This window comes from Acanthochromis polyacanthus, chromosome 18, assembly GCF_021347895.1.
Source record: "Acanthochromis polyacanthus isolate Apoly-LR-REF ecotype Palm Island chromosome 18, KAUST_Apoly_ChrSc, whole genome shotgun sequence".
Taxonomy (NCBI): Eukaryota; Metazoa; Chordata; class Actinopteri; family Pomacentridae; genus Acanthochromis; species Acanthochromis polyacanthus.
Genome location: NC_067130.1, coordinates 20,257,539 through 20,271,564, shown reverse-complemented (window position 1 = coordinate 20,271,564; position 14,026 = coordinate 20,257,539). Strand labels below are relative to the sequence as shown.

General features: G+C 40.7%; 1 protein-coding gene across 1 annotated transcript in view; it reads left to right on the top strand.

Annotated features, from left to right (window-relative positions):
- The window catches only part of LOC110957037 (seizure 6-like protein), a 122,970-nt gene that overhangs the window by 105,182 nt on the left and 3,762 nt on the right, over window positions 1-14,026 (top strand). Inside the window, 6 exon segments of the mRNA XM_051938955.1 lie at window positions 1,942-2,136; window positions 3,881-4,072; window positions 4,688-4,882; window positions 7,673-7,708; window positions 8,082-8,196; window positions 13,918-14,023. Of these exon segments, the coding sequence (XP_051794915.1) occupies window positions 1,942-2,136; window positions 3,881-4,072; window positions 4,688-4,882; window positions 7,673-7,708; window positions 8,082-8,196; window positions 13,918-14,023 (839 nt within the window).

Genomic DNA, 14,026 nt, shown 5'->3' with positions numbered 1-14,026 from the left:
ATGCAGATGACATGCAACTTTATATTTCAATGTCATCACATGACTACAGTCCTTTACTTGCTCTCAGTAAGTGTATCCATCAAATCCATGAGTGGATGTATCAATGTCTTCTCCAGCTCAGTGCAGACAAGACTAAAGTGATTGTATTTGGCCAAAAATATGAAAGATCAGTGCTCACATTGACTCCATGCCACTAAAAGTTACAAATCAAGTCAGAAACCTCTGTGCAATTATTGACTCAGACCTACATTTTAACAGCCACTTGAAAGCTGTAATTAAATCAGCCTATCACCATCTGAACAACATCTCTAGAATCAAAGATTCCTGTCTAGAGGATATGCAGAGAAACTTGTTCACACATTTATTTTCAGTAGGTTAGATTACTGTAATGGTGTCATTGCAGGTCTTAACAAGAAATCAATCAAGCAGCGGCAGCTGAACCAGAACGCTGCTGCCAGAGTCCCAACGAACACCAGGAAACTGGACCATATTACACCGGTCCTCAAATCACTACAAATCACTTCCTGTTAGTCAAAGGATAGAGTTCAAAATCTTACTCTTGGTCTGCAAAGCTTTCCATGGTCCTGGACCAAAATCCATCCTGGACTTATTAGCTTCATATGAAGCATCCAGACCCCTCAGGCCATCAGGGACAAATTTATTGTGTGTTCCCAGAAACAGAACCAAGAAAAGTGAAGCAGCATTCAGGTATTGCACTACTCATCTGTGGAACAAACATCCTGAACACCTGAGGTCTGCTCAAACTGTTGGCTCTTCTAAATAGGGCCTGAAAACCATACTGTTTACTGCAGCTTTTGTGTAGATGCTAAAATTATTTTCTTGACTTTTAATGTACGTTTATTTTATTTTTTTTAATTTGGTTTGTTTTAATGTAAGATCTTAATGCTTATCTTTAATTCATCTTTTTAATGAATTTCCTCAATGTGTTTCTTTGCCATTGTAAAGCACTGTGCATTGCCTTATGTACAAATTGTGCTATACAAATACATTTGCCTTGTCTTGCCTTGTGTTGCCTTAACCCTCTAGATGCCAAACAATTCCTGTGCATATTTTGCTCCCATCACATTTTTCCTCACTGTGAGCTATTTTTTCACTGCAATCTAAAGTCCTGCACCGCCACTGAAACAGCACAACAATGGCTGGAAATACAGAGAACTTGGAAATGTTTTTTTGTTGCAGAAGGACACAGTTATAATGCTGTCAATCAAAAAAAAAAAAAAGAAAGATGAAAATTGAATTTATTTGATTATTTTTACAATTGAAAGTGTTTAATATGCCACAAAGAGCTCAACAAAATTTTAAATAAACATGTCCAGCATAGACAGATCAAATGAGGGATATGAGCCCACAGGAAGGAAACGGTACAATAAATAAAAACAAATAAGTAGGATTTAAAAAAAACAAAACATATAAATCATTTGCAAAAGCTTTCAGCAGCAGAGATGTGAGTGGCCCCTAAGTCCGGGTTATTTTATTCACTTAAAGAAATGCATGATATCTCTAGAAAGTCACTCTTGACAGTAACAACATGATTTTTTTAGCAACTCAGTTGTGACTGACATCTTATAGTAATGTAACTGAGGACTGTTTCAGTGGAAGTCAGAACTAAAACCACTGGCTGTTCTAGACAGCAGCTTCAGCAGCAAACTGTCTTCCTCTGGGTGGAATCACTGGAGGTAGTTGGTTTTTGAAGACTGTCCAACACAGATGAAATCCATCATTCTGTCACACGGTCAAGTAGCTGCACAATAGGTCCATCCGTCTTCAGGCAGCGAGCGTGTGCCGTATCATGTTGGAATCAGCTGTAGCATTGTTTACGTCATTTACTTCTTGACCCACGCAACTGTTTAGCAAGAGGAAACCTTCATCATTGTAATGGAGCCATTAATCAACATGTTTGTCTCTAATTTCTTTTCTCAGAGGTGTCCCGAAACGACTCCTGTCCAGACCTACCAGAGATCCAGAACGGCTGGAAAACGACGTCCCACGTTGCACTGGTGCGTGGAGCTCGAATCACCTACCAGTGTGATCCTGGTTACGACCTGGTGGGACGAGAGACCCTCACCTGTCAGCTGGACCTGTCCTGGAGCTCACAGCCACCGTTCTGCGAAAAGAGTCAGTTCTGCTCTGAGTTATAACATCTGTTTGTGTGTGTGCATGTACAGACAGTTTTGTAGAATCACACATTATCTACATTCACTTTAGGATTCCTTAAAATGTATTTTCATGCTTGCCGCAGGATGCATTATGGCAATATTGGTGATGTCTCATGGTTTGTGCATCCCTGTACACTGAGCAATGCAAACTGTGAACAGAGACAGTTGACACACACGGTTCCATTTATCATTGTGATACCACATCGTACACTACCGTTCAGATGTTTGGGGTCACTTAGAAATGTTCTTATTTTTGAAAGAAAAGCATTTTTTTTTTAAATAAATATAAAATTAAATTAATCAGAAATACAGTCTAAACATTGTTAATGTGGAAAAATGCACTGCCATGTTTATAAAGTATGTATTGAAAGTCAAGAACACAAAGATTTACATGCAGGAATGGAATAAAAATAATATTTTATTTATAATACTAACTAATTGGACTTCCTCAGTGAACACTGTCTTTAAATCTTTGACATTAGCAGAAAACAATTCTCAAAACTGCATTTTAAGTGAACGGTTTCTGTTTGTTAACAGTCTTACTCTTATAGAGAACAAAGTTCCTTGGCAAGATCATTCTTTTCCTCGTCAAAGCCACAACATGTCTCTTTTTTTATGATTCCTAAAAATGAGCTACACTGGTGAAGCCACATTCACTAATGTTAAAACTGGATATGTCCCATTATATAGATATAAATTGTCAAAAGCAAAAAATGATGTTAAACAGAATTTGACTTCAGATTATAACTCCTGGAATGGATGTAAAATTGATTTAGTTGCAATTTTTTAGCAGTTCAGATGTGTTTTTCAGCTCAAAAAATCCCACTGCTACTACTGTACTTATGAAGTTATGAGTGTTCAAAAATGATGGAAAAAGTGAAGGCGCCCATATAGCTCAACGGGTTAAGCGGGCAACCCATGTACAGGGCCTGGTCTCCTTTACTGCATGTCTTCCCACTCTTCTCCCTTCTTTCCTGTCTGCCTGTCAAACTGTACCCATCAAATAAAGCCAAAAAGGCCAAAAAATTAAAATTAAAAAAATGATGGATAAAGTAACACAAATTTAAAGAGGGGGATTTTGACCCACCTCTTTGTATTTCAAGGGCCTGTTACTTTAAAAATGTTCATATTATAAAGTGGGGGAAAAAATGCATTGCTGTATTAAATACACTTAAAGTTTTGTGCATAAATAATCAGCTGAGTCTGAGGGTCTCAGGTAGGAGGATCTCATCCATTTTTCACTGAATGACCCTTTTGAGCTGCACAGTGGCTTGGTGGTTAGCACTTTGACCTTGCAATTAGAAATCCTCGGTTCACATCCCGGCCTGGGTGTGGAATCTTTCTGCATGGAGTTCGCATGTTCTTCCTGTACAAGTGTGGGTTTTTTCCAGGTAACCATGCCGAGGTTAACTGGTAACTCTAAATTGTCTGTAGGTGTGAATGTAAGCCCTGTGATAGACTGGTGACCTGTCCAGGGTGTCCCCTGCCTTACCCTAAGTCAGTTGGGATAGACTCCAGCCCCTCATGACCCTAATGAGGATTAAGCGGTATACAGATGATGGCTTGATGGATGGCACTTTTGAAATCAACCACTGTAACTCTGCATTTATGGATTTATAATGGTGAATAATGATTCTCGATAACTCATAAATCACACTGTACATTGTGTGCATTTTTTATTTTCTCTACTGTCTTCATCTCAGTCATGTACTGCTCAGACCCGGGCCATGTCGAACACTCCACCAGGTCTCTGTCTGACCCCAAACTCCTGGTGGGCACCACCATTCAGTACAGCTGCAACCCCGGCTTCATCCTGCAGGGCGGCGCCACCATCACCTGCTACGGCCGTGAGCCTGGAACGCCTGTGTGGACGTCTCGACTCCCTCACTGTGTCTGTGAGTATCTGACAGACAGTTTCTTGTACAAAGAGAAACACGAGAGGTTAGTTGCTGATAGTTATTTTTATCAAACTTGTGGGCTGAAAGGTTCCTGTGGTTTACCGGTAATACGCCAGCACAGTGATTTCAGAGGCCTGTCATCAGGACAGACAGTCGCACATGGCAGTTAACTGAAGATGAGAGGCTCTTTTCCCTGTTGCTGTGCGATCTAACATGAGTGGGTTTGTGTGATTTCTTGCAAAAAAAAAGAAAAAGGCCTGGCTCTCTCTTCCCTCTGCTGACACAGATCACAGCGTCTCTGCATGCCAGAGACGATGCTTCATCTCCTGCATTTCATCTCAGGACTGATGATATGTGTGTGTGTGAGTGTGTTTTCAGGGTTATTAATGTTTGTGTGAAGTGTTTGATATGTAAATGCAATGCTAATGCACCGTACCAATCAGCCCTCAGCCACCTGGAGGAGGGGGTGGAGATTATCCATGAGTCATGCCACCTCAGCCGGAGCCTGTCAAATCTGTCAGTCGAGCTCTGACGCAAAAACTCTGATCTTTGTTGAGAAACTCTGCGGGATCCATCCAGCTTCTTTCTTTTTTCCTTTCTTCTTCTGTGTAGCTGAGGATTCTGTTTCTTGTGAGAACCCTGGTCTCCCTGACAACGGCTACCAGGTTCTGCCCAAGAGGCTCTACCTGCCTGGCGAGTCGCTCAACTTTGTCTGTTACCACGGCTACGAGCTCATAGGAGAGGTGGCCATTAAATGCATCCTCGGAAACCCGTCGTTTTGGAGCGGCCCGCTTCCACTGTGCAGGGGTGAGACTGGCAGGATTTGGTGATTTTTATTTTAATGTGCAGCACTGTGCAAAGTTTCAGGCTCTGTAGATGTTTAGATTCTTCTCCAAACACTGCCATCGTCTCAAACTCATTCTGCAGCAGGATGAGTCCAAACATCCAGCTAGAGTCTAAAGCCCCTTTCAGACATGCTCTCTTTTACATTAATCTGATGACATCTGAACATGTCAGTTTCATGCCTGAATGAGTTTCCTGCTCACTTTACTGTAAAAGTCAAGATGGCAATCCAAGATTATTACTTTGGACACAACGCAAGTCTGAAAAGATGCAAAGTCATGTACTTTGAGTTGTGTGAAGCAATTTGGTGGCTTTTACACAAATCACAACACCTTAGTCATTCACTTTCCTCTGCGCTATCACGTGAACTGTCCATAAAAATAAAACTTTATTGCAATGAAAACAGAGACTGTAACTGGTCCCATAAAGAGACTCATCAATAACGAATGTAATCCAGGCATTTGCAAAACAGGAGCTTAAATTTAATGTGTTGCTTCCAAGTATTTGTAGTATTTTTTCCTCTGAATTTATTAAAGATCTGCAGCATCAGACAGCAGCAGGATCTATAGGAGTGTTTCAGAGTAAGAAAGCTGTATACACTGCCGTGAAAAGTATTTGTGAATTCTTATTTTTTTGGAATATTTCCCCACTTAAATGTTTAAGACCATCAAACTAATGTAAATATTAGACAAAGATAACCAAAGTAAATACAAAATGCAGTTTTTAAATGATGCTTTAATATTTTAAGGGGAAAAGGCTATCCAAACCTCCCTGGCCCTGTGTGAAAGAGTAATTGCCCCCTTCTTAAATCATGGTTTAATTGTGGTTGTTCTCATTTTTTTTGGAAAGCCAGTTCAAATTCACTGACCACATCCAAGCCTGACTACCTCCAGACCTGGTCAATCAAGAAATCACTGAAGTAGAACCTGTCTGATGAAATGAAGTTGGCCTAAAGATCTCAGAAAGCTGCAACAAAATGTTGTGATCCAAAAACATTCAAGAACAGATGAGAAAAAAGTAACTGACAACTATCAGTCTGGAAAGGGTTACAAAGCCATTTCTAAAGCTTTAGGACTCCAACAAACCACAGTGAGAGCCATCATCCACAAATGGAGAAAACATGGAACCTTCCTAGGAGTGTTTGGCCTACCAAAGTTACCCCAAGAGCACAGTGATGACTCGTCCAGGAGGTCACAAAGGAACCCAGAACAACATCTAAAGAACTGCAGGCCTCCTTTGTCTCAGTTAAGGTCAGTGTTCATGACTCAAGAATGAGGAAGAGACTGGGCAAAAGTGGCATCTATGGTAGAGTTCTAAGGCCACTGCTGACCAAAAAGAGCATAAAGGCTCGTCTTACTTTTGCAAATAAACATCTGATTGATCCCCATGACTTTTGGGAGAATATTCTATGGACTGACGAGACAAAAATGTAACTTTTTCGAAGGCGCGTGTCTCGTTACACCTGGCGCAAAAGCATTTGAGAAAAAGAACATCATAGCAACAGTCAAGCATGGTGGTGGTAGTGTGATGGTCTGGGGCTGCTTTGCTGCTTCAGGTCCTGGACGACTTGCTTTCGATGGAAAGTGTGCAACGGTTGCCAGACTCCCCAAAAGTCTTCAGATTGATTAAGTCTTCAGATCATGAGTCAGCTTTTCCAGAGAGAGGAATGCTGACATCTGTGATGAGCACACATCAAGGCGTGTCAAATAGGATGCTGTCATGTCAACAGATTGATGGAACCAATAATGTTGCACATTTCATGTCTGAAAAGGACTTGAAAGAGCCACTCTGAGTCTTTAGCAGATGGTCCCACAGAATCCTCATCTCAACATTGTGGAGTCAGTCTTGAAGTACATAAAGGAACCATCTCTACAAGTTCTCCACCATGTTGGAAACAACCATCTTACAAAGAATCTTGAAAAAATGTGTGCTCTGGCTGAGTGTCCAAATTTTATCCACTTTATTGTATTTTGTATGAAGTACATTATTTTTGGATTTTACTTTTAGCTGTGCCTAAAACTTTTGCACAGTGCTGTATATGTAGTTTGAAATGCTCCCTTGTTCTCTTACCTTTACCTTTGACTTTTTGCATGCATGCAGTACTCTTCAAAGACCTCTTTGCCCCATGCTTGTTTCTACGGATCGATCATGCCCCTCTGCATGCAGTTGACAGTTTGCTACACCCAAACCCCTCCTTATCAAATAGAGGCCGTCCAGTCACAGCTCAGCACAGAAGGCCTAGTTATGGTATTTCATAGGCTTGGAGAACAGCATGTCTTTTAAAAGCCTTTCCAACATATAAAACACGAAAACACAGCAACAGAGCAGAGCATTTATGTTATTTTTTCAAGCTGCAAACAGTAGCATGTCCAGCTACTGTCTTTGGTAGTAATATTTCCAAAAGTAGTTTGCTTTCACTTGTTGGGTTACAGCTTAGAAAATCAGAAGTGAAACACTGTTCACACCGAGCCCTGTGGATGTATGATGGATGGATGTAAGAATACAAGATAGCCCCTTATTCATTCAGATACAAACTTCAGTGGTGCAGTTTCCAAGCTTCCTCCAGGTACCATGAAAGTTTCTTCATAAAGAGCATGAGTGGGTGAGATCCTGATGAACCTGTTGGCTGCCTGACACTGAGAATGAGATCAAATAATATCATCATAGCCTGTTACAAACATAAAAATCCCACAATTTGTTGTTTTACTGCTGCTTGTTTACCAATGATTGTCTGAGCACCTTGTTGTATTTCAGAGGAAACCCCTAGTGTTGGCTGCTTTGATTTGGAAGGTGAGTCTGTCTGTGTACGTCGGTGTGCTCTGATGCTGTGGCCTGAAAAGATCACACAGTTTGTTTTCTAGACGCACCAAAAAAAAAAAACCCACACAAAAATCTAACAAACCATCACACTGGCAAAAGAATCAAACAACAGTTCACCTCTCTGTGTGTCTGCCTGCTCTGCCTGCATCTGCAAACATCTGCCTGCCAAGTCCATCCCCACTGTGTGTGTTTGTCCCTCCAGTTGTGTTTGTCCATCTGATTACCTGTAGCTTCCACCTACGTGTGCTGAGCCAACCCTAGTCAGCCTATTACACCTCTTATTTGTCCTCTGGATCACACGCTGCCTTTGGTTAACCTGATGTATCCGTGTGTGGTCTGTCAGATACAGAGGCTACAGCCGGCTCCCCTCTGGATGGAGGGAACATCGGACTGGCCATCTTCATCCTTGTTATGCTGCTGTCGGTGCTGCTGGGAGGAGCGTATGTCTACGTCACACGGTAACATTATAGACTGCACCTTTACATGATGAGTCATTTCATAGAAAATCAACCAAATCTGTATCAAATCAGAATCAGACAATTTTTTTTTTAATCTACAGTAACCTTGGTGTGTTTAATGAAGCCCTGCAATATTTTACCAATAATATTTTCAGAGATACTCCCCTTGAAGTGCATAATGGTGGGTGGAAATGTAGTGCTTTTATATTTGTGCTAGCTTTTCTTTTTAGCATTTCAGAGCCTCATAACTTCATAAGTGGAGGGGATGAAATTTTCAGGGCTGAAAAACAAGTTAGATATCCACTCCAGGTGTCACTATTTGAAAGCAAAATCCGTTTTTTGTTCAGCACATTGTTTTCTGGGACTGCACAGTGCCTCAGTGGTTAACACTATCACCTTGCAGTTAGAAGATGCCCGGTTCGTGTCCCAGCGTGGAGTTTGCATGTTTTTCCTGTGTATGTGTGGATTTTCTCTGGCTACTCTGGCTTCCTCCCACAGCCCAAAAACATGCTGAGGTTAGCTGGTGATTCTAAATTGTCCATATGAGTGAGACTGCTTTCCCTCTCCCCTCCCGCCCACGACCCTAATGAGGATTAAGCGGTGTATAGATAATTAGATATTGTTAGATATTCACTCCAGGAGTTACCATCTGAACCCAAATCATGTTCAGCACATTGTTTTCTCTTTGTACATCAACATCAATGGACAGATCATAGTTGCAACAGCAAAACTGCATCTGTTTAACGTCTGCGACATGGATTCATAGAAGCAAACGCTGGTACCCTGGATGTGGTATCTGGATTCTGATAATTAAACACAAAAAGCTTTTAAAAGTGGCTTGTCAAAGGTCTCATTTTTGTCCAATTTTGTAATATCAGATTCATCTTCTTGCCATGATTCCTTCTGTATCAAAACAGTTTTCTAATATAACCACTAATGAGTGCTCAAACATGCTGGAAAAAGAAACACAACTAAAAATGTAGACCCATCCCTCTGTACTTCAAGGGCCTGTAACCCTGACAGCATTCATCATATGAAGGTAACATTTTGAATGATTTTATCAAATATAATGAGGTTTCATCCATCCATCCATTACCCATACACCATTTAATCCTTATTAGGCTCGCAGAGGGGCTGGAGTCTATCTCTGCTGACTTAGGGTGAAGGCAGAAGACACTCTGGACAGGTCACCAGTCTGTCACAGGGACAAACAATCACACTCTTTTTAGAATCACCAATTAACTGTTATGTCCAATAAATCTCGGACGACAACTGTGTGCTTATGGCAGTTTTATTTACACTGGCTGTAGTGCTGAACACACACCTTCTCAAAACCCCAGGCACTTTCCAGTCGCCCTGTCACGCTGTTGTGACTCGCACACCACAGCCTATGATGATATGCCACATTAACCTCAGCATGTTTTTGGACTGTGGGAGGAAGCCGGAGTACCTGGAGAAAATCCACGCATGCACAGGGAGAACATGCAAACTCCATGCAGAAAGACTCTGGAAGGCGGGAGCGCGAACTGGGGATCTTCTACCTGCAAGGTGACGGTGCTAACCACCGATCCACTGAGCAGCCCTTTGCTGAAGTTATGATACATAAAAAAACCCTGCTGATTCTGAGGTGGTCAGTCGGGAGTGCTTTTTTTTTTTACACTACTCCAGCAACTTCTTATTTTACATTAAAGTATGCAGCTGCCCTCATTGCATTGTATTGGCTTCTTGTTGGCAGCACAGAGCCTGTATAGTTCCATATTTATGACATCTGATGTGAAGCATTAAATGCGCCGCAATTATTCATTTAAGACCAGCCAGACACGTTAATGTATTCATTTTTTTATTCTAATGAAGTAGTTTTGAATAACAGGGTGTGATTCATTATGCGTGTGTATTTTATAACCTCTTGCCTTTACTTGAAAAGATGAGGAATGATGGAGAAATGCGACTAAACATCTGTAACCAGTCTAAAAGTTGTGTTGTTTGAAAAAGTGACTTTTACTTTTCAGATTTTTGTGTTTTTCGAGTCCAGAAGGGGTGAAATTATGTAAAAATAGAAAGGAGAGATAGCCTAGCCGCGCCAGACCCATGTTCTGAAGGCACAAGGGTCTAGGGCCGCTTGACAGGGAGGGAGGCGGGCTAAAAGGTTGTCTTTCGAATCACTCTGCAGCAGTTGGGTAGGTATACAACCAATCAGCGCAACGAATAGGCTGACAGAGTTCCTAGAGCGCCGGGGGATTGTGGCTAAGTCCCATTAGCTTCCCAACCAGCAGAGCCAACTGGTATGTTAAGGATTTGCCATATCCCGTCGGCATAAGTCCAAATACGTCTTTTTTCTCAATGAAACACTTCAGTGCCATCCTTTGTTTATCTTTCAAGTTGAATTTTAGCTTCAAATCTTTAAGGGCTGTGGCCAAAGCCGAGTCGAAAGATAACTGCTTATTGTGCGCCGGTTGTTTCTGTCAGAATCGTCACGCCTCTGTCGTCACTTAGTTACGCCCGCCTTCTGACTCTACACTTCATGGTGATTGGTCCGGCCAGTTTTAGGAGAATCCAGCCTCGAGCCTTATGGAGGGTAACTAGACCCACCCTGGCAGAGAATTAAATTCATTGCCGTGGGTTGTCTAGCGCGGCTAGGCTAAAGGAGAGAGGCAAGTGTGGAGAAATGCTAAATTCAACAGACTTGTTTTTTTGTGTAGCAGTTGTGTCCCACCATGCTCATGTAGATAATTAGATGTAGATCATCTTCTTCTCATTGAAAACAGAAATATTTGATTAAACCATTATCAGTTAAAACAGGAGTGATGCTGGTGAAAGGTTCACATTTCCTCCAGATTTAAAACAAAACCTGTTTTTATATAAAGTTTCATGTTCTTGCTTCCACCCGACATCTGACGTCTCATGTAGTGTTTTATTAAATCTATGTCAGCCACGTCTCACCAAATTATATTACAAGTTTGGTAGATATAATAGGACAAAAGCCAGCAAAAATTCCAGTAAGAAATACTGCAGAGTGAGAGCAAAATGTGAAGTAAATGATGAATAAAAGGTGTGATTAGTATTGAAACCCACTTAATGGATGACTGTGGGATAAGGAGCATTGGTGATGACATTTCTCTTTATTTCCAGTGAGGGTTGTAATTCCACTGTTACTTTCTTTCACCGACAATAATGACAGATTTGAGAAATCAACATCCAACTTGCAGACATGAACCATCAAAGAACTGCATAACTGTATGTAACCATGGCGACATTCATGTGCATTAGCTCATAACAAAGACATTTTAAACAGTATTATCTGTGCAGGAATATTAGGATAAAAGCTTCTGTCTGTCGTCGTCATTTCTTTGTGCTCTGGAGCTCACTAAGAGCAGCACCGTGCTGAACAGCCTGCACAGTACAACGAGTGGTTTTTAGTGAGATAGTGTGTCCTCGTTGCAATAAAAAGAAGAGAAAACATGTTTCGTTGTGGCTGCAGAAAAATGCTGCCTTAGTTTGCTGGTGGAACTTTATGTTATTTTATACATGACAACCCAGGATGGCTATAGTTACAGTGCCATGAAAAAGTATTTGCGCACTTCTCAAATTTGTATTTTTTTTTTTTGCATATTTTCCCCTCTTAAATGTTTTAAATCATCAAATAAATCTAAATATCAGAGAAAGATAACCCAAGTAAACACAAAATGTAGGTTTAAATGAGGATTTTATTGATTAAGGAATAAAAACTATTCAAAGCTACTATTTCACAGGTAGGTTTGGATAGCTTTTCCCCCCTAAAACATTAAATCATCATTTAAAAATTACGTTTTGTGTTCGCTTTGGTTATCTTTGTCTGATATTTAAATTAGTTTGATGGTCTTAAACATGTAAGAGGGGGAAATATTTAAAAAAAGGAATTCAAAAAGGGGAAAATACTTCTTCACAGCACTGTATGAGTAGCCGAGCCATGCTACACCCATGTTTCTGACGGCACAAGGGTCTAGGGAAGCTCGACAGGGAGGGAGGCAGGCTAAAAGGTTGTCTATCAAATCCCTCTGCAGCAATTGGGTAGGTATACAACCAATCAACGCAACGAATAGGCTGACGTAGTTCCGACAGCACCGGGGGATTGTGGCTAAGTCCCATTAGCTTCCCAACCAGTGGAGCCAACTGGTATATTAAGGATTTGCCATATCCCGTCGGCATAAGTCCAAATACGTCTTTCTTCTCAATGAAACACTTAAGTGCCGTCCTTTGTTTATCTTTCAAGTTGAATTTTAGCTTCAAATCTTTAAGGGCTGTGGCCAAAGCCGAGTCAAAAGATAACTGTTTATTGTGTGCCGGTTGTTTCTGTCAGAATCGTCGCACCTCTGTCGTCACTTCGTTACGCCCGCCTTCTGACTCTACACTTCATAGTGATTGGTCCGGCCAGTTTTAGGAGAATCCAGCCTCGAGCCTTATGGAGGGTAACTAGACCCTCCCTGGCAGAGAATTAAATTCGTTGCCGTGGGTTGTCTAGCGCGGCGAGGCTACTGTATGAGGAGACTTGCATGGCAAACTTCAGTTTATTGTTAAATAAAAAAAATGTCAATTAGTAACACAACTAATTTAAGTTTATCTAAATTAAGCTAAGTAATATAATGTCGGTGGTTTAAGTTGGATGCATTAAATCATTTTACTATCAGAATAAACACTTTGCATTTTAAGGAAGGCCATCTAGAAATTTCCAATTTTACCATCTTATGTATTTGCTTTACTCGTCATAAAATGTAAAACATGATTATTGTCATTAGACTTGCTGTTGTTTTTACTGTATTATCCTACTTGAAAATGGCAGTTGAGTTTTGGCAGAAAAATTTGAAGACAATAATAAAGGATCGGTGAGCCTAACTTGTGCAACTTTGGATAAAACTGGTATACCAGTTTAAAGGGCGACTGGTAAATAGAAGTTGACTTATTCCACAAAAGTAAACTACCTTTGTCAAAGAATAAACATAAAGATTTATTCAAAACAGCATTTTACTTCAGCTGCATCTCAAATATAGTTCTTAGAGTGTATGCATCAAATATTTCACCTGCTTTGATTATACAATGTCATGAAGCCCACCGGTTGGACAGGAGGTGCCTACTAGTTAGTACTAGTTACCATCCATTATGATCACTGATAAGCAGCAGCAACACAGGTTATGTAAATGACCTCTGTGGTGGAGCTGTTACCATGGAAACCTACGAGAAGGTGCTTTGTAACCTTAATGTACTGGAACCCAAAGATCGAAAAATTAACCAAGCAGCTTGTGGGTGTTTCTGTTGTTTGTTTTGTTTTTGTTTTATGCTCCTGGCACATTTTACCTCACTGTGGGTTCATTTTTCACTGCAATATAAAATCCTGCACCTTATTATCTGCAGTATTTATTAATCACGTGCAGTATTTCTTTCCTACTTCACTATCACTACCAGTACTACTTCTTACTTTTCTATTCTAGTTTTATGCTTGTTTACATATTTGGATTTTTAATAATGCATAATACATTTATTTGATTGTAGTTTTGTCTGAGCAATATCTGACATAAAAAGCTCCCTTAGGAATTCTAGCGTTGTCTTATCTTTTCTTATCTTTGAAATGCAGTCAGACCTCGAGAAACAGATGAAAACCCATTTCTTTCCTGCTGCAGTGAGATGGAAATTGCTTCTGAAACTTGGATCTCTGAAATGTCTTAATGTTTCACTCACTGTGTCCATCAGGTGCAGATATCACTCCAACTTAAGGCTGCCTCTCATCTACCCCCATCCTTACCGGCAGATCACTGTGGAGACAGAGTTTGACAACCCGCTCTATGAGACAGGAGGAGTG